Source organism: Osmerus eperlanus, chromosome 15, assembly GCF_963692335.1.
Source record: "Osmerus eperlanus chromosome 15, fOsmEpe2.1, whole genome shotgun sequence".
NCBI lineage: Eukaryota > Metazoa > Chordata > Actinopteri > Osmeriformes > Osmeridae > Osmerus > Osmerus eperlanus.
In genome coordinates this window covers 7,117,533-7,135,408 of record NC_085032.1, presented here as the reverse complement: position 1 = coordinate 7,135,408, position 17,876 = coordinate 7,117,533, and the positions used below count along the sequence as shown (strand labels likewise).

At 48.8% G+C, this 17,876-nt stretch overlaps 2 protein-coding genes across 2 annotated transcripts; both read right to left on the bottom strand.

Moving 5' to 3' along the window:
• Positions 1 to 630: 630 nt before the first annotated feature.
• phex (phosphate regulating endopeptidase homolog, X-linked) lies at positions 631 to 9,490 on the bottom strand. The gene is made up of 22 exons (XM_062480083.1): positions 9,123 to 9,490; positions 7,419 to 7,478; positions 6,889 to 7,050; positions 6,726 to 6,809; positions 6,027 to 6,253; positions 5,771 to 5,839; positions 5,482 to 5,598; positions 5,317 to 5,400; positions 4,732 to 4,868; positions 4,324 to 4,417; positions 4,041 to 4,169; positions 3,765 to 3,866; positions 3,452 to 3,529; positions 3,236 to 3,339; positions 3,082 to 3,140; positions 2,899 to 2,953; positions 2,726 to 2,793; positions 2,130 to 2,260; positions 1,910 to 1,975; positions 1,509 to 1,613; positions 1,341 to 1,417; positions 631 to 1,252 (listed from the first exon to the last, which is right to left on the bottom strand). Exons 1-22 carry the CDS (start codon positions 9,244 to 9,246, stop codon positions 1,231 to 1,233), a joined length of 2,154 nt encoding a protein of 717 aa, XP_062336067.1. The 5' UTR covers positions 9,247 to 9,490; the 3' UTR covers positions 631 to 1,230.
• Positions 9,491 to 12,295: 2,805 nt separating this feature from the next.
• On the bottom strand, positions 12,296 to 16,712 carry mbtps2 (membrane-bound transcription factor peptidase, site 2). The gene is made up of 11 exons (XM_062479530.1): positions 16,462 to 16,712; positions 15,967 to 16,115; positions 15,555 to 15,693; positions 15,327 to 15,430; positions 14,885 to 15,012; positions 14,544 to 14,662; positions 14,179 to 14,359; positions 13,927 to 14,027; positions 13,448 to 13,646; positions 13,254 to 13,329; positions 12,296 to 13,023 (listed from the first exon to the last, which is right to left on the bottom strand). The coding sequence occupies exons 1-11, from the start codon at positions 16,534 to 16,536 to the stop codon at positions 12,801 to 12,803; spliced, it is 1,494 nt and encodes a 497-aa protein (XP_062335514.1). The 5' UTR covers positions 16,537 to 16,712; the 3' UTR covers positions 12,296 to 12,800.
• Positions 16,713 to 17,876: the final 1,164 nt, after the last annotated feature.

Sequence of the window (17,876 nt, the reverse complement as noted above, 5' to 3'; positions counted from 1 at the left end):
TTAAATGCTTTTCTAGACACACTGTAAGTTGCCATGGGAACTGCAGACATAACTGAATGTGAACCTCAGGTTGTTACTCTACTGGTACTTAGAGAGAGACATGCAGCGAGGGGGGAGTAGGAGAGAGTGTGTGTGTGTGTGGTGGGGGGGGGGTAATAGGTTGTCTCATTTTTGACTTCTTAGGAAGATCAAACAAATAACGTTGCACTCACAGGCACGTCGAATTGTTCTCTCTCTCTTGCTCTCTCTCTCTCCTTCTCTTTCCCTCCCTCTCTGTCTCATTTTCTCTCTCTCTCTCTCTCTCTCTCTTGCTCTGTCTCCCTCCCTCCTTTTCTGTATCATTTTCTCTCTCTCTCTCTCTCTCTCTCTCTCTCTCTCTCTCTCTCTCTCTCTCTCTCTCTCTCTCTCTCTCTCTCTCTCTCTCTCTCTCTCTCTCTCTCTCTCTCTCTCTCTCTCTCTCTCTCTCTCTCTATCTCCTCTCTCTCTCTCTCTCTCTCTCTCTCCTTCACTCAGGATAATAGATCATAATATCCATGATATTCAAGCAAGTTAACAGTAACTCTGACAGCACTTCTGAATCAGATATATTTTATTACCAACACACAACAGTTTTCTCTTCCCCTCCCCCCCTCCCTCTCTCTCTTTCTCTGTCTGACACTCGCACGCTCACACAGCCACACAGCCACACTGTAAACAAGCATCATCATACAGTAGATAACCATTATAACAGAAACACATCAAAATCATCATCAAATTATAACCAATTCATCAAATTATAACCAATACAAAAGGTAATTAAGGATAAGACATGTAGAACCAAGAAACACAGAATCAACGCAGAACTGGAGCCAACTGACAGCCACCCTTAGAGCAACAGAAAGCAGGAAATCTTGTTAACAAGCAAGCGAACACACACAACCACACACACATACACACACACACACACACACACATTAGACAGACTCATACTTCAATAGTCTAAATTAAAACATAAACAGCTTTACGAAAGAAGAGTCAGTGATTGTATAGCTGGAGGGTCAGTTGTCTGAGGTTGACCACAGCTTGAATACTAGCGTTCTGATAGCTGGTCCTACTGTGGTTCATGGTCTGGTTGTGTTCCCCCTGGTCAGTCAGGGGGCGACCGCTGGCTACCACACCCGACAAGACTCCGCCCCTCGACTCATGGCTGACGAATCAGGGCAGTTGAACGCTCGGCGGAACTCCTCATAGTTACTCATCGCCCCCGACGACCCTGCGACAGAGAAGGTCATGGTGAGAAAGCATGTCTGGTGTGTGTGTGTTGGCGTGTGCATGTATGTGTGTGAATGTGTGTGTGTCACCTGTATTTGGGAGGGCTGTGGGCTCCACTCTGGATCTGGTCCCTCGCAGCTTCAGGTCTGTATGAGTTACAGCGCACCTACACACACACAAACACACACAAACAGATGCTATTTAAAACAGCATACTCATTTGAATCCTTTTTATAAATACTTGTTGTTGTAGCCTACATGTGAGTAGCTCAAGAAAAACAGTTGGTTGTTGTTCAGTCCGACTCCTGGCAACAGAGGCTCCTCCATGCCCCCCCTGCTCTGTTTTACCCACTTCCTGTAGGCCTGTACACAAACACACACGTCATTTTAGCACCCTTTTAGAGACGGGTTGACCATGCTGAGCTCTCCCGAGAGATGGAGAGAGAGATGACGGGAGAGACAGGGAGAGAGAGACAGAGATGAAGAGATGGAAACTGAGATACAGAGAGAGAGAGAGAGACAAAGAGAGAGATAAAGAGAGAGATAGACAAAGAGAGAGATGGGGAAAGATGGAGAGAGAGGGGGAGAGAGAGATGATGAGAGAGATGGAGAGAGAGAGAGGTGGAGAGAGAGAGATGACGAGAGAGATGGAGAGATACCCTGAAAGCCTCTCTTATCCCTCCATTGTCAGCAATGTTCTCTGCCAGAGTCCTCTTCCCCCGCACCTGCAGACACATCATAATGAAGGAGCCTCATCATGACTGTGAACAAGGGGTTTCCAACCATGCACACAGACACACACAAACTGTGTGGACTTGTAGTGCTATCCAACTGTACACACACATGTGGCTATTGAGTACCCAGTGGGTGTGTCCTTACGTTTAGCCCCGCCTCCTCCCAGTGGTAGCCGTTATATTGGTCGATCATGCACTGGGTTTTCTCATTGAATGCTACTATGGAGGAGTTGGTCCACCACTGGTCCAGGTTACCATCTTTATCATACTTACGGCCTGCACATACACACACACAGACACATATGAATACACAAACACACGTATGAACGCACAAATACGCGCTCATACTCACAGACACAGCATGGGACAGTGAAAGATCAATCCCATAAACAAAGTGTGACGGATGTCCTTTGGAGCCACTGTAATAACACAGCCACTGTAATAACACAGCCACTGTAATAACACAGCCACTGTAATAACACAGCCACTGTAATAACTCCACTGTAATAACACAGCCACTGTAATAACACAGCCACTGTAATAACTCCACTGTAATAACACAGCCACTGTAATAACTCCACTGTAATAACACAGCCACTGTAATAACTCCACTGTAATAACACAGCCACTGTAATAACTCCACTGTAATAACACAGCCACTGTAATAACACAGCCACTGCAATAACACAGCCACTGTAATAACACAGCCACTGTAATAACACAGCCACTGTAATAACTCACCATTGTTGTCAAAGCCATGTGTCAGCTCATGTCCTACTATCACCCCAATGGCCCCATAGCTCAGAGACCTGGACACACACACACACACAGTTCAGTTGTGTTCAAATACTCTACATCGGTTTAAAATCCAAGCTTGATGCAGTGTGTGTGTCGGTAGTGTATGTTTCTCTCACCGAGGATATTCTCGCCCCCAGAAGAAAGGTTTCTGCAGTTCACCAGCAGGGAACCCTGGGAGGAACAGACAGAACACAGAACCATGAAGGGGTCAGAGGTCACGGATCCTGAAATCTGAACTGTAGCTCTCTGTCTTAGTCAGCCATCTGGCCGTCTCATTGGCTGTTAGTCACAAGTCTTACTGATTTGATTGGTTGAGGAGCTGTAGAAGGCGTTGACTGTCGTGGGATTGGTGAACCACCTTAAACGCACACAGGGCGTGCCATCATAAAACAGGAAATCAACACAAAAAGAAGCCAAGGGCTGAGGTCTGGGTGGGTTGCCGTGGTAACTCACTCAGTACGAGGAACGGGCTTCCGAAGCCAGCCCAGATCTGATTGGGCGATGAACTTGAGCGTCTGCATGACATTTCCAAAGTAGTCGTTCTCATAAAAGTGGAGCTGGACGCCAAACACACACACAAGCACGCACACACACACACGTTCATCAACATGTGAAAAGGCAGTCTTGATTGGCATGACCCATTAAGATAAAGAGACATTCCAGACCTACCTCTTTAATGTCCTCATTCAGGTAGGTGTCATTCAAAATAAACTCAGGATAGCCCACTTTGGCCAGCACTGAATGAGCCTGGAGAGAGAGAGAGAGAGAGAGAGAGAGAGAGAGAGAGAGAGAGAGAGAGAGAGAGAGAGAGGTGAGAGAGGTGAGAGAGGACAGAGACAAAAAAAGAGACACAGATATAAAGACACAAGGAGATCATTTTGAAGTAAAGGATTTTAGAAGATAGATGAATGAATAGAATGAATGGACGGATGAATGGAGGGAGGGATGCCTGGATAGATGGATGGATGGACAAATCAGGTACCTTCTCAGTAGCTCTCTTCTTTGTCTTTGCATCCATCCACTCATTCTCTTTCTCCAGCATGTCAATGAAGGCCCAGCGAATCCCATCTATCAGCTCCTCCATCTGACCCACACACACACACACACACACAGACCGCACTCACGCACACACCACACACACACGCAGAAACCAATTTCAGTTACTTTATTCTGAAGACACTGACTCAGTAAAACCACCAGTAAAAACACTGCATTATTTTCTCGTCTTGTTTTTCTTTTTCGGTCTGCAGTCACACACCATGTGTTTCTTGTCCTCCTGGAAGTGTGTGTTGATGAAGAGGCGGCCTGTGGAGTAAACAAGAGTGTTCTCTACGTAGTTCACACACTTGTCCCAGCGCGGCGTCAGAGAGGTTGTTCCTGTGGTGACCTGGAGGAGGGAGAGAGAGGAGGTTGTGTTTCTGTATGTGTGTGTACAGTGTCTGTGGGCTTGTGGTTTGTGTGTGTGTGGGGGGGGTCCGTGTGTGTGTTTATTTGGTTGTGAGTGTGTGTGTGTGTCTGTGTGTGTCTGTGAGTGTACCAACCCTTGCAAAGTCCAGGTAGCGATAGAGAAAGCGTCGGCTGAGAGTGGTGATCCTAGAAAAAACTGTTCTCCAAATGACGTAATTAGCTACAGTCCTGGAGAGAGAGAGAGAGAGAGAGAGAGAGAGAGAGAGAGAGAGAGAGGATGAGAGAGAGAGAGAGAGAGAGAGAGAGAGAGAGAGAGAGAGAGAGAGAGAGAGAGAGAGAGAGAGAGAGAGAGAGAGAGAGAGCGGAGAGAGAGAGAGGGAGAAAGGTGAGGAGATGGGGTCATGAATTAATAACGCTTTTATAATTAGATACAATCCCCCATTGTAAGTGTGAGAGTTGCAAGTGTGTGCGTGTCTTTCTGTGTGTGTGTATCTACGTGTGTGTGTGTGTCTACGTGTGTGTGTGTGTGTATGTGTGTGTACCTGGGCTCGGTGGTATTGATCAGTTTGAACAGCTCCTTCAGGTAGAGAGGGGCACGGACAATGACAGGCTCAGATGACGACACTGACAGATCTGCCTTGGACTCTGTCACGGCCGTTATGAAGGACAGCCAGGAAAACTAGAGAGGGAGGGAGAGAGAGAGGGGGGGAGAGAGAGAGAGTGTGAGAGAGAGAGGAGGGAGAGAGAGAGAGAGAGGGGGGGGGGGGGAGAGAGTGGGGGAGAGAGAGGGGGGAGAGAGAGAGAGAGGGGGGGGGGAGAGAGAGAGAAATAGGGCAGAGAGGGGGGGGGAGGGAGAGAGAGAGGGGAGAGAGAGAGAGAGAGAGAGAGAGAGAGAGAGAGAGAGAGAGAGAGAGAGAGAGAGAGAGAGAGAGAGAGAGAGAGGGGAGGGGGGGAGAGAGAGACAGGGAGGGAGGAGGGTGAGAGGGAAGAAAAGTGTGGAGAGTGAGAGAGAAAGGGAGAGGGTGGGGGAGAGAGGGAGAGACAAAGAGAGAGGGTGAGTGGGAGAGGAGTTGTTTGTATGGCATGAATCGTGTGTGTGTGTCAGTGAGTGTGTGAGTGTGTGTTACCTGAGGGATGCTGCGTTGCAGGCGGGAGAGTGTGTATCTGTTGTACATGTTCTCACTGGTGCGGTTTTCATAGGGAATCAGAATCTGCACAGAACAAAACATTAGAACCAAAAAACCTTCCACGTTACAGTCTCCAACATAGTTAAAGTTATAAGAGACGGGGACTTTAGCAAGTTTGACCTCAAAGGCAAGAGCATCTCTCATCTGAGGCTCTGCTGTCTCCTGTCTGGCTCCCAGCATCACAGCTACATCTACCATCAGGCTCAGCAAGGCAGCACGGTACTGCACACACACACACACACATACACACACACACACACTCAGCTTTGATGCACACAAACAGCTTTGTATATATTCATAGTCTAAATTTGCAGATAGAGAGAGAGAGACAGAGAGAGAGAGAGAGAGAGAGAGAGAGAGAGAGAGAGAGAGAGAGAGAGAGAGAGAGACCTACTTCCTGTGCCGAGGAGGAGTTCGTGATGTAGTCCTCTCTGGAGGAGAGAGACAGAGAGGCCTGGTCCAACTGCACAAGAGATAGATGGAAAGGTGAGGGGTGAGAGGAAGTCACGCACGCACACACACACACACACACACACACGGACAGACACACAGACACAAACACACACGGACAGACACGCAGACACAAACACACACGGACAGACACGCAGACACAAACACACACGGACAGACACGCAGACACACACACTCACCTTGATGATGTAGTAGGAGGAGTTTTTGTCGTCGGGGGCGACGTACAGGCGAATTAAAATACTCTTGCTGTGCTGGTTTCTGATCTCGGCCAATGTCTTCAGGAGGTCCCATTGCTCTGGTAACCACTGCCACTCCCCCCCTAGCCCCTCCCCCACAACTGGCCAGCGGAACTCTGGGATTTGAAGTTCCTTCAGCAAAGGAGTGGCATCAACCTGCTCTAACTCGGCTGCATGCACACACATAAAACCCAAACACACACACGCACCCACACAGAGACAGACACACACACACACACACACAGGGTTGACCTAAATGTAATCCATTAGGGAGAATGGTCCTGACAGTTATACACCCCTGGCCCTGCTTGTCTCAGCGCAGAGATAACAAATGTCAGAAAGGTTTGGAAAGAAAACAGAAAAATGCCTAACCAGACCTTGGACCAGACCACACTTCACTACACAGGACTGGTGTGTGTGTGCGTGTGTTGGTGGAGGTAGAGATAGAGATGGAGGTAGGAAGAGAGAAACGTGGGAAATGAGAGAGGGGAAAGAGAAAGTAGAGAGAGTGAGATAGGGAGAGAGAGAAAGAGAGGGAGAGAAAGTAGAAAGAGAGAGAGGGAGGGAAGGAGAGAGTGTTCTTGTAGGTGTTAATGTGCCTGAGCCTGTGTCTATGTGTGTGTGTGTCTGTGTGTGACTCACCCTCGTTCATACAGGACCGGTAGAGAACCTTGGCCTTGCTCACTGCCTCCAGCTCACTGGCCTCTGACGGTGCCTCCAGTAACTCTGGAACAAACACAGCTACACTCAGACTGTGTGTGTCTGTGTGTGTGGAGGGGGAGATCTTTACAAAACAAACACACACCTTTGAGCCTGATGTCGACGTGCTGACGGAGCCAAGGGTAGATGCCGTAGGAGGAGGAGTCTTCGGGGATAGGGTTGTCCTTGAGCCAGCCCCCACAGGAGAAACCATAGAAGTCCTCACAGGGGGACACGGACCGGTCCATCTTACTGAGGATGGAGCCCGCTGGGGAGGGGGGTAGGCAGGTAGACAGACAAAGAGGCAAGTAGACAGACAGACAGACAGACAGACAGACAGACAGAAAGAAACACAGGTAGGTAGGTAGGTAGGTGGGTAGACAGTGACAAAGGTACACAGACAGACGGGTGGGTGGGTGGGTGGGTAGTGGGTGGGTGGGTGGGTGGGTAGGTAGGTAGTTGGGTAGACAGTGAGAGAGAGAGACAGACAGATAGACAGACAGGTAGACAGACACAGACATATATATGAAATTCCTAGATTATTTACATATATTGTGGGACAGCGGAATAGCGTGTGATTCTTAGCCCAGTGCATGTGTCAGTGTGTGTGTGTGTGTGTGTGTGTGTGTGTGTCACCTGCTTCGATGCATTGTGGGGTCAGACACAGATCCTCGTCTGCAACGTTTCTCTGGGAAACTGAGGAAGAGGAGGAGGCACCATGAAGGTTCAACGACAGATAAAGCAACACATGAAACTCATCATGTGACTGAGGGGAGATGGATCTCCAAGGTTTCTGTGTTACTGTGTTATGGTGTTAAGGTGTCAGACTAAGGGTATTAGGATGTTTGGGTGTCACAGGGATGGGGTGAATGTTAGGGTGAGGGTTGGGTTGTTAGAGTAAGGGGAAAGGTTAGGGTGAAGGTGAAAGGTAAGCAACAACATTAAATATGGTACCTATGCATCCTAATTTTAGCTGGAAAGATTCCGAGAATTTGCTGACACACAGCTGGCCTCTAGTTTTAGTGGCTTAGTTCAACAGAGCAGAAACCTAATCTCCAGGGATCCAGTCAGCCAGAATTATTCTACTTTTTGTCACATCATCCTCGGTCTCCAAAGAACCAGTTCTACCATCTCAAATTCAGAATAAAGTGTTGATTCTGCTTGCAGAGGTATTGGATGTCATTGTGAATGAGGAGTGGAAGCTTCAACAGGCGTGTGTCTGTGTGTGTGTGTGCCTGCGTGTGTGTGTCTGTGTGTATGTTTATTCCCACTCCTAGAAACACCACTGACCCTGTCCTGCTGTGACGTCTGACCGAGAACAACCCCTCATAGTCCCTGACCCAAGCTTAATATCTCTCTCTCTCACACACATACACACACACCAACATGCACACACACACACTATCAGCTGTCTGAAGTTCCAGTGTCATTGAGAATGCTGACCTACCAAACATACCGAACAGGCTACAAATATAAGCTCTCTCTCTCTCTCTCTCTTTCACTCTCTCTCTTACGCACACACACTTTAGATCACTTACAGCCTCGTAAAAACACAAACACACACAGCTTGGTAAAAATACAAAGGCAATCAGAGAAACCACTTGAAATTCTTCAGTTGGTTCCTCATGGTTAGAGAGAGTACTGGAAGCATGTGTGTGCTTGTGTGTGTGTGTGTGTATATATGTATGTGTGTGCGTGTGTCTGTCTGTCAGCAAATATACAGGAAAAACTTAATTACACTTCAATATTACCACAAAAATGTTAGCTTCCCTCAAAAACAATACAGTCCCAGTCCGTTCCTCATGGAATAGTGGAACAGACATGCCACCCCCAGCCCCAATTCTCACACATACAGGCCTGTAAACACAAACACACACACACACATACACACTACACAGATTCAGAATGCACACTTTCCTCGCACTGACTCAAAATCAAGTCAAAACAAAATGTATTTGTATTTTGCAAGCAATGGGCTTCACATACACTCATGGAACTACACCTAAACCAACCTAAACCCCCAAGGAAGACAAGGAAAAACTCTCAAACCTAATGTATATTAGGGGACCCTGTTTATGAGTGTGAACTAATGTCTGTCACACTATCTGAGCCAAAAATAGAACACACACACGGTAGGAACGGAATAGAAAATCAGTGTGAAACACAGTGTGATCATCCCTGTGAACCAGATGCTGTATATGAATCACGTATTTCGTACGGGTTACGACCTGATACTCTAAATACCGCGTCCATCGCTCACAACTCTATACAGACATGAGAGTCCAAAAGTTAATCTGTGGAAGTACGCACGTGTGTGTGTGTGTGTGTGTGTGTACTCACCCAGGATGACAGCGAGGAGCAGAGCGGCGCAGAGACACACACACACAGCCAGAGCTGGTTTCAGAAGACGTCCGTTTGCCCCCTCAGGCTTGACCCCCCCACCCCCAAGACGCTCAAGCTCCATGACAATCGACACACACACACACACTTTACTGATGGCACTAATGTGATATCTCACACACACGCACACACAGATCTAATGTAAGTGGAACACCTGTGCACGCGACCTCTTGCCTACACGCCTCCTTCTAATCCTGCCTGAGTCTCTTCAGCTCCTTCACTGAAGCACTCTCAAAAGAACTGCTTGTCTTTCCTCTTCCCTGTCTCTCTCTCTCTCTCTCTCTCTCTTACTCTCTCTCTCTCTTACTCTCTCTGTACTTGAGCCAGCAGTTAACTCTGTCTCTTGATCATTACTCTTTCTCCTCAACCAACTGTGGCCCCGCCAACTTTTCTAACGATCCCCCTTTTCAAGCTGCTCCTCCCTCTCTCCTTCTTTCAACCTGTCCCTGCTCCCTCCCTCCCTCATCCCTCCCTCTGTCCCTTTTCAGCAAGGACAGACTTCTATACTTATTAGCAAACAGTCCTGTCTGTGCGAGTGTCGTCTATTAAACTGTAAACGATGATTTCAACCAGACACTGATGTGTATCTGTTTGTGTGTGTGTGCTTGTTTGCGTGTGCGTTTTCCGTCTGGATACAGCTCTGTGTAGCGTCAGACCAAAACACATCGTTAACAGACCTTATTATGGGGATATCTTGCTGTGTGAGCCTGTGCGACTGTGTGTGTTTGTGAGCATGTGTGTGTGTGTCTAATCTCATGTTCAGAACCCCAGTGTGTCCTGTTCTTGGCCTTTATCAGATCTGACAGAGCAGAACAGAATTAGTGGAACACAGGCACAGACTTACACGTGGGCCTCCACAATAGAAATCACAATCACAACAGAAAGCAGGAAGTAAATCACAAAGAGAGTGTAGAGGGGGGGGGCATAGGTAGAGGAGTGTGATGCGGAGAGAGAGAAGAAGCAAAGAAGAAACAGAGCAACAAAGCCAGCAAGCAACAAAGCGAGAGAGATAGGGGGAGGTAAAGACTGTCACACCAACACTCTGTGATCTCCCAGCTGTGGCCAGGGGCCATTCTGCACGTGCTCATTACGGTTTGGGTGGCGGCCATGTCTTCCTTATATAGACTGTGCTTCCTGTGAAGCCTGAAGTCCTCATATAACGTTCAGATTCTATTGTTCAGAAAATAGATGCCCTGCACCCTTCTCCTGCAGTCTTCGAAAGTGATGGTTTGAAGGCATGTCTTGTTGTGCGTTGTACCTAGCCGATGGGTTATTTGAGGACTTTGTTTGTTTTGTGAGACGTCTGTTGGTTGGCAGAGATGAACACTTCGCTGCACACACTGTAAATCATTTAGAAACATAACAGAACAAAAGATCCGCCTCCTGTTTTCTTGTGACGGCCGCACCATATGCCTCACAGCAGCCTGGACATTGATGACCTTTACACTTCTATAACCTTTCCCAAATGTTACTTTCTGTTATTATTTTTGATCCCCACCGGAGGAGGGGATGGGAATGTACTAGGTCCCTAAAAAGAGCAGGAGGGGGGGGGGGGAGTTATGTTATAGTATTTGTTGAGTTCGAGAAATGCTATAACTTAAGCTTTTGACATTTGTCTTCCCCCACGTGTCTGTATTGGTTTGACCTGTTTGTATATTCTCCATGTCTCAGAGGGGGGTTCATTCAGTTTGGTTGTGCGCTCAGGCATGTGCCTGTTTTGAAAAACAATAAAGGGATAATTCTACCAAGGATTCCTCGCGCTGCACCGCTGGGTCCATCACAATTCTTTAAAAAATGAATCTGAAACCCTGCAACAACAAAAAAAAGTGTTTCGTGTCGGCCCTGCCCAGTTCCCATTCCTTTGAGAGACACGTTAAGAAAGATAGCCCTGATTCGGGAGGTGTACTGATGAAGTACCCACTCCCTCAGAGAATACATCATCTGTAGACGAGGCCCGTCTTACACCTCCTCCTCTTCCCTCCCTCCACCCCGCCATCCCTCCTCCGCGTGTTTACAGGACGTTTTCGGCAGGCTGTCATTACCAGGAGATAAGCACGGAAATACACACACAGCCTTCCTATGCACTCCCAACCGCACAAAGACAAACACACTTCATCTGTACACGCTACATCCCGCGCACATCGTTACAGTGTGGGCCAGGATCTTCAAACACACACACACACACGAATAGCTAAGTTCCCTCGTTAAAGACCCAGGCGTCAATGCATACCCTCCCACTACACATTCCAAAGCATTCACTCGCTCTGCTAGGTCTCTCTCAGAGTGGTTGGTGTCACACACAAGGTCATTCTGAACAATGGCATTCTTAGGACACAGTGAGGATGGAACAGTTGTAGTTGGCGGAAAACATTAAAAAGTGTCAACAACAAAAAAGATTCAAATGTGAAAACCCCATATACACACACATACACATACAGACACACAAGAGCATACACACACACACACTGAGACATACTATAAACACACACACACTCACACAATAATTATGAGAAACACAGGAGCTGCTGACGAGTATCTTTGCTAATCTGTGGTCACATGACACCCCTCCGTGATGGAACTGAGGTAGACCCAGCTCCAATGTGTGTGCTGAAAACACCCTTCTAAATTATAGTGTACATCTCTCTCTCACACACTCACGCACATATACGCAGGAGGGAGAGGAAGCACAATTGTACTCCCTGAAAACTCTCAAAATACCAGGGTTGTCACAATCCCACGAGGTGCGTGTTGTTGGTGTGTGTGAGCCTGTTCTGTGTGCCTCAGACTGGATCAAAGCACCAGGTGACGTCAGATCACCAGCCTCACACAGCTCCCCAGGACAGGACAGGTGGCCGCTAGCCATCAGGTGGCGCCACCATCGCTCACGTCAATACTGTTTGGGTGTACAGCTCCCCAGGACAGGACAGGTGGCCGCTAGCCATCAGGTGGCGCCACCATCGCTCACGTCAATACTGTTTGGGTGTAATCCTCTGTATTATAGGAAGAGAGGATGCTCGGACCGTAAAGAAAGAATGTCTTCATCCATGTCCAGGACACATCCCTAGGAACTGTGTCTGTTCTTATCAGCTTATTAACAAACACAGGGAGAAGACTACACACCGAACCATTTTATTCAACACGATGGACAGAGAGTAGTGAACAGCAGCAGAGAATTACAAGGAATAAAGACGAGATGCATACCCCGTACACGACAAGAGAAGAGACTTCAACAGATGTGACGAGATGCTAAAGAGGAATATGGGAGTCTTACGGGGTGCTAGTGAATGTGGGTGTTGTGCATGTGTGTGCACTGGCAAAATATGTGTGTGCGTGTGTGTCTGGAAGAACCATGCTGTTCCCTTAGTCTTCAGTTCCAGTAAGATTTTGCAGAGCTGCAAAATACATTTCCCACAATCTTCTGGACCACCACACACATCAGGGGGGTTATTGGAGTCTCCTCCCAAATGAGGAAACAGCTTCGTCCAGAGGTTGGCGTTTCCACACAGGAAAAACCCACAATGCTCTTTGGCATGGACAAGGAGCAAGGTACCCTGGGAGACGTAGTCTCTCATCTCAAAACAGCTGTGACATCTGTTGCCATGGCTTTTGTTGCCGTGGCTACCGGGCGGTGACCATCCACAGTCCCAGCGCCACATTGGCTGCCAGCAGGGCGCTGCCCCCCAGCAGCAGGAAGAAGCCAATCAGCTCCCTCCGCTGGCGGTCCGTTACTACGGTGACCAGGGTGGCCTCCAGGAGAGCGGACAGCATCCATTGGCCGTCCAGAGCAAAGCAGGGGACGGAGTTGACCACAGCTAACGCACCGGACAGAGAGATCACATACCTGGGGCTGGGTCAAGGACCACACACACATACACATGGTAACACACACAGTAAGACAGAGAGATCACATAGCTGGGGCGGGGTCAAGAAGAGTACACACACACACACACACAGTAAGACACAAACACACACTCACACACTTTGCCCAGACAAATTCACACACACGCAGATGAACGCACACACCCAGGTCAACACACACACGCAGATGAAAACACACACAGAGAAGGATACTTGCAGAAGGTTTCCAGAACCACAGGCAGGTCCAGGTGCATGAAGGTGAACCGAGGAACGAAGTTGGTCAGACTCACTGAGGAGGAGATAATACACAGGTCCAACAAACCGCATACACATACACACACTTACTCCAAACACACACACTGAACACACCACACACACACACACACACACTACAGAACGTTGTTTACCTGCGTACTGGAGGTGCGGAGGGTAGCCCACGAACAGCATGTGTGTGTTGGGAGGGTGTGTGACGCGGATGAAGCGGGTCTGGTTCTCCAGAGCGGGGGTGACACACACGCTGGCCGCCGAGGAGTGAGCGAGGCAGTCAGCGTCACTGTGGCACGCCCGGGTCCCCGTCACCATCTTACGCACCGGCATACACGAGTACTGGGCAGTCACAACAGCATGACTGACCTCACCCCAGACACTCAAGGGACTGTGACTGTGTACTTGTGGGTTTGATGTGTGCGCTGGTGTGTATTTGGGTGTATGTCTGCGTGTGTGTGTGTGTCTCTGTGTGCACGTGTGTGTCTGTATACATGCGTGTCTATGTATGTACTGTGCGTCTCTCTGTGTGTCTCTGTACGCCTGTGTGTGTGTGTATCGGTTTCTCTCTCAAGTACATGTGTGTGTGTGTGTCTACAGTACGTGTGTGTCTGTGTCTCACCTCTCTGACCTCTTTGTCTCGCTGGCTGCTGAAGGAGAAGCAGAGGTCTGTCAGGCTGTTGTTGCTGCAGCACTCCATGGAGCCGTCCAGACGCTTGAAGGCTGGGGACAGACAGGAGACACACACCTGCGTGAGTGTGGGCGCGGACCTGGGACCGTTTCTGGGTATGTGTGTGTGAGCATGTGAACGTGTGTGTATTTATCTATGAGAATGAGTGAATGACAGAGAGTGTGTGTGTGTGTGAGTGAGTACCTCGTCCGTGGGCCCAGCTGGGCTGCAGGCCGGCCCTGGGGACACAGTAGCCGGTCTGGGGGTTGTGTGAGAGGTGTGTCAGGCAGGAGGCCCAGTCCTCCACCCCCCTGACAGGACAGTCCTCCAGCCCCGTCACCAGGTCACCCACACACAGGCCTCGGGGCCCGTCCGCTGAGGAGCCCTGACACACACACACGAGCAGCAGGCAGGGAACACACACACACACAGACGTGAGGACATACACAATACATCGAACAATAAAGAATGCACAGCCACAGGTCAGAACGTACACATAGGGGTCAGAAAATATACACAGAGGTAAACAAGAATGAACACACACAGACACAATATGAACACACACTAACCTGCACCACCTCTGTGACCAGGGCTCCCATTCCAGTGGTGTAGACAGGAAACAGTAACAGAGGCAACAGGAAGAGGAAAAACAACGCCACCAAGCAGAGAACAAAGTTATGCCATACTCCTAGAGAGAGAGAGAGACAGAGAGAGACAGAAAAAGAAAGAAATGGTATTGCATTAATCCAATATTTTCCCAGTAGAGCTCTGCTGCTCTCTACTGGACATAACAAAACACCGCAGGTGCAGCACACCACTCAGATGCACGACTGGTGCACGCGGTGTTGACCTGAAGTCAGCCCTCTGGTGCTGCATGCCCAGCCTGAGGCTCCAGCACGGGCCCACTCACCTGCACAGAAGATGCGTAGCTGCTGGGCGGGAGAGATGAGGTTGAGGTGGGTGGTGAAGAGATCCACGAAGGCTCCAGGATACACCACAAACACAAACATCCCGAACCCGTTCACCCTCACCTGCTCCCTGCAGACACACACACACACACACACACACACGCTGTAGACACACCGTAAACTGCAACTCTGATATGTTCACTTTTCATAGTGTGTGTGCATGTGCGTGGTGAGGGTGCGTGTGTGCGTGAGTGTGTGTGTGTGTGTGTGTGAGTAAGTGCATGGCTGTGGGTGTGTGTAGGTATCTGTGAGTCAAAGGCGTGAGTGTGGTATGTGTGTGTGTGTGCGCGCAAGGGTGTGTGTAGTGAGTACATGTGTGTGTGTCAAGAGTATCAGTGTGGTATGCGTGTGTGTGTGTGTGGTGAACATGTGTGTGTGTCTCACCTCAGAGCAGCCACGGCGTGGCCCAGCTCATGTATGATTCCACTGAGCAGCAGAGCAGAGAAGAAATAAGCAAGCTGGCTGACAGGCAGGTTCACTCCTGGTACCTACAGTTACCACACACACACACACACACACACACGGAACCTAGAGTCACTACCATAGTGAACATACACCCCCCCCCCCCCCCCCCCGCGGCACACACACACCAGACATCACGTTTTTACTCACCACCACCTGTAGTGTTTGCTGATTGGCTCCCTGAGGGTTGTCCGAAGTCATCTGAGCAAGTGTCTGCTGCAGAGTTCTGCCTAGCAACACCACCGAGCCCACCATGGACACCACCCCGAACACCAGACCACTGCTGAACCTGTACACAGCGTACACACAACGCCCACACAGCATCACAACACAAAGTCCACACAACATCAGCACAACCGAACTGCTGCTTAAGAATCCAATGACTGGGACAACACAGCAGCATACTGGCCCACAGGTAAACTGACATACTCAGTACACAAAGGAATAAGGAGAGAGAGAAAGGGAGGGAGGGTAAGAGAGAGGGAGAGGGTAAATGTAAAGTAAAGGATGTTGGGGTTACGTAAAAGTTTGAGGTTTAGTTCTGTTGGGGTTAGGTTCTTACCACAGGTACAGGACATGGGGATTGATGCGTGCACAGCGTGCAAACAGGCGATTGAAGAGCGAGGTTTGCCATCGCAGGTGGAAAGGAGACAACGCCAGCCCTCTGCTCGTCAACCATGCTTCATAACCATGACGATGCGACACTGAGGACTGTGTGGGAAACGGAGTGAGGATCGAGCCACACGATATCTTCGTATCGACTTTACTTACCACAGCCCTTTCAACACCCCTCTTGCTTTTGTTCCACTGATATACAACCCTAACCCTGTGTATATCTAATTCTTGTCTTCGTTCATATGATGCTAGCTTGCTAGGATGCTACATTATAGGTAGCACACTAGCTTTCGACGTGAGTAGTCCTACAATATCCTCCCAGCTTCAATTACTTAGTAGCGAATCTTAACATCAGGCACACTAGAATATATCAAAAATTGCATTTCTGTTTTCCTTATGAACTGGCACTTAACAATGAGCCCTCGTGTGTGAAGTGGTTTACCTTCAGCAGTGTGTCAGTAAGATAGACAGCACACCAGCCCCCCAAAACACAAACCACCAACGGGACGGGTATCATCGCTTTTGGGGTTGTTCACAGGATAAAAATGTCCCCCATTACTGCCCTGAAAGAAAGTTCACTTTATGAAGATACAGTTCAGACCGACAGCTATCATTGTTCTTTAACAAACGTCTTGTACTGGAGGGACGTTGTAGACAAAGTGGGCAGCGTCAGCACTGCGCGACAGTCTGCAATTTCCGGGATGGGCGCTAGACAAAAATAGTCAAGCAGGCAAAGTGATCGAGCATGTAACTGTCGTTCAGAAACGCTAAATATCACATTTTTGCTGTCGTTTAATTTTTTTTACACAGGTTGTCCCATCCAAACACCATATATACATAGAGACAGAAATTACATCTGCCTTTACGACTGACTATAAGGAAGCTCATAAAAATAAGTTCAGGTCTAGTGTAGGCCTATGTAAAACACCTGCTTGTGATCGGATCGTTTCAATATTTACTGTTTCCTGGTAGTGCCAATACTCAGCAATGTTGATACCTGAAACGTCACTGTATAAGAGCCAATGGGTTTGGTATCACATATATATATTAACCCTAGCATGTATCTGAGTCAAGGAGAGGGGAGTTATCACACACACACACACCTGGTAGGCTTCTTACCACCACAAGGAAAGGAGTTGCCAAACACACACATCACACACACACTCTCTACAGAGATTGCATTGTCCTCCAGTCTTCAAAACACAGTTCCTGGTCCCCGTGGTTTGACAGTGAGTCAGCAGGCAAAAGCTGCTGCACGCGACAGACACAGACAGAGACACGAAGAGTATCTGATCGCTGATAGACTGCAATTATCAGAGATCAGAGACACTCACCTGCATGCACACCGCACCCAAACACATCACCCACACGCAAGCTCGCACACACCAGAACACCAAGAGAGGGAGACACCAAGTAGCCTCCGAGTAAAGTCATCGCCTCAATCAAGAAACACAGCATGATATACACCGTTCAATACAAGGTGTTCAGCCATGAAAAGGACACTTGTCATCGATGTGTCGAATGGGGTTGCGAGGAGGAGAGAGAGCCTGTCAGGTCGGCGTGTGGGGGCTGCTCGGGTGTGATCTGTATTTGCATACCTTGCTGGGCGTATCAAGTAGACGAGAAAGGCAGCTCAGTTGGTGACCTGCACACAGACCCGAAGCAGGTGTCAGTATCTCTGAGGGACACCGCTGGGGGCGAGAGAGCGAACGGATCCAGCCCAAACGGAAGGAGAGGTGAGGAGGAGAGAGAGAGCCTTCTTCCGGTTGGAACCTGGTTCTGTTTGAAAAGGTGAGTGAAATCCTCCGTCTCACCCCCACCTCCTCGTTCAGACACACGGCGTCACTTGTTCTTTCG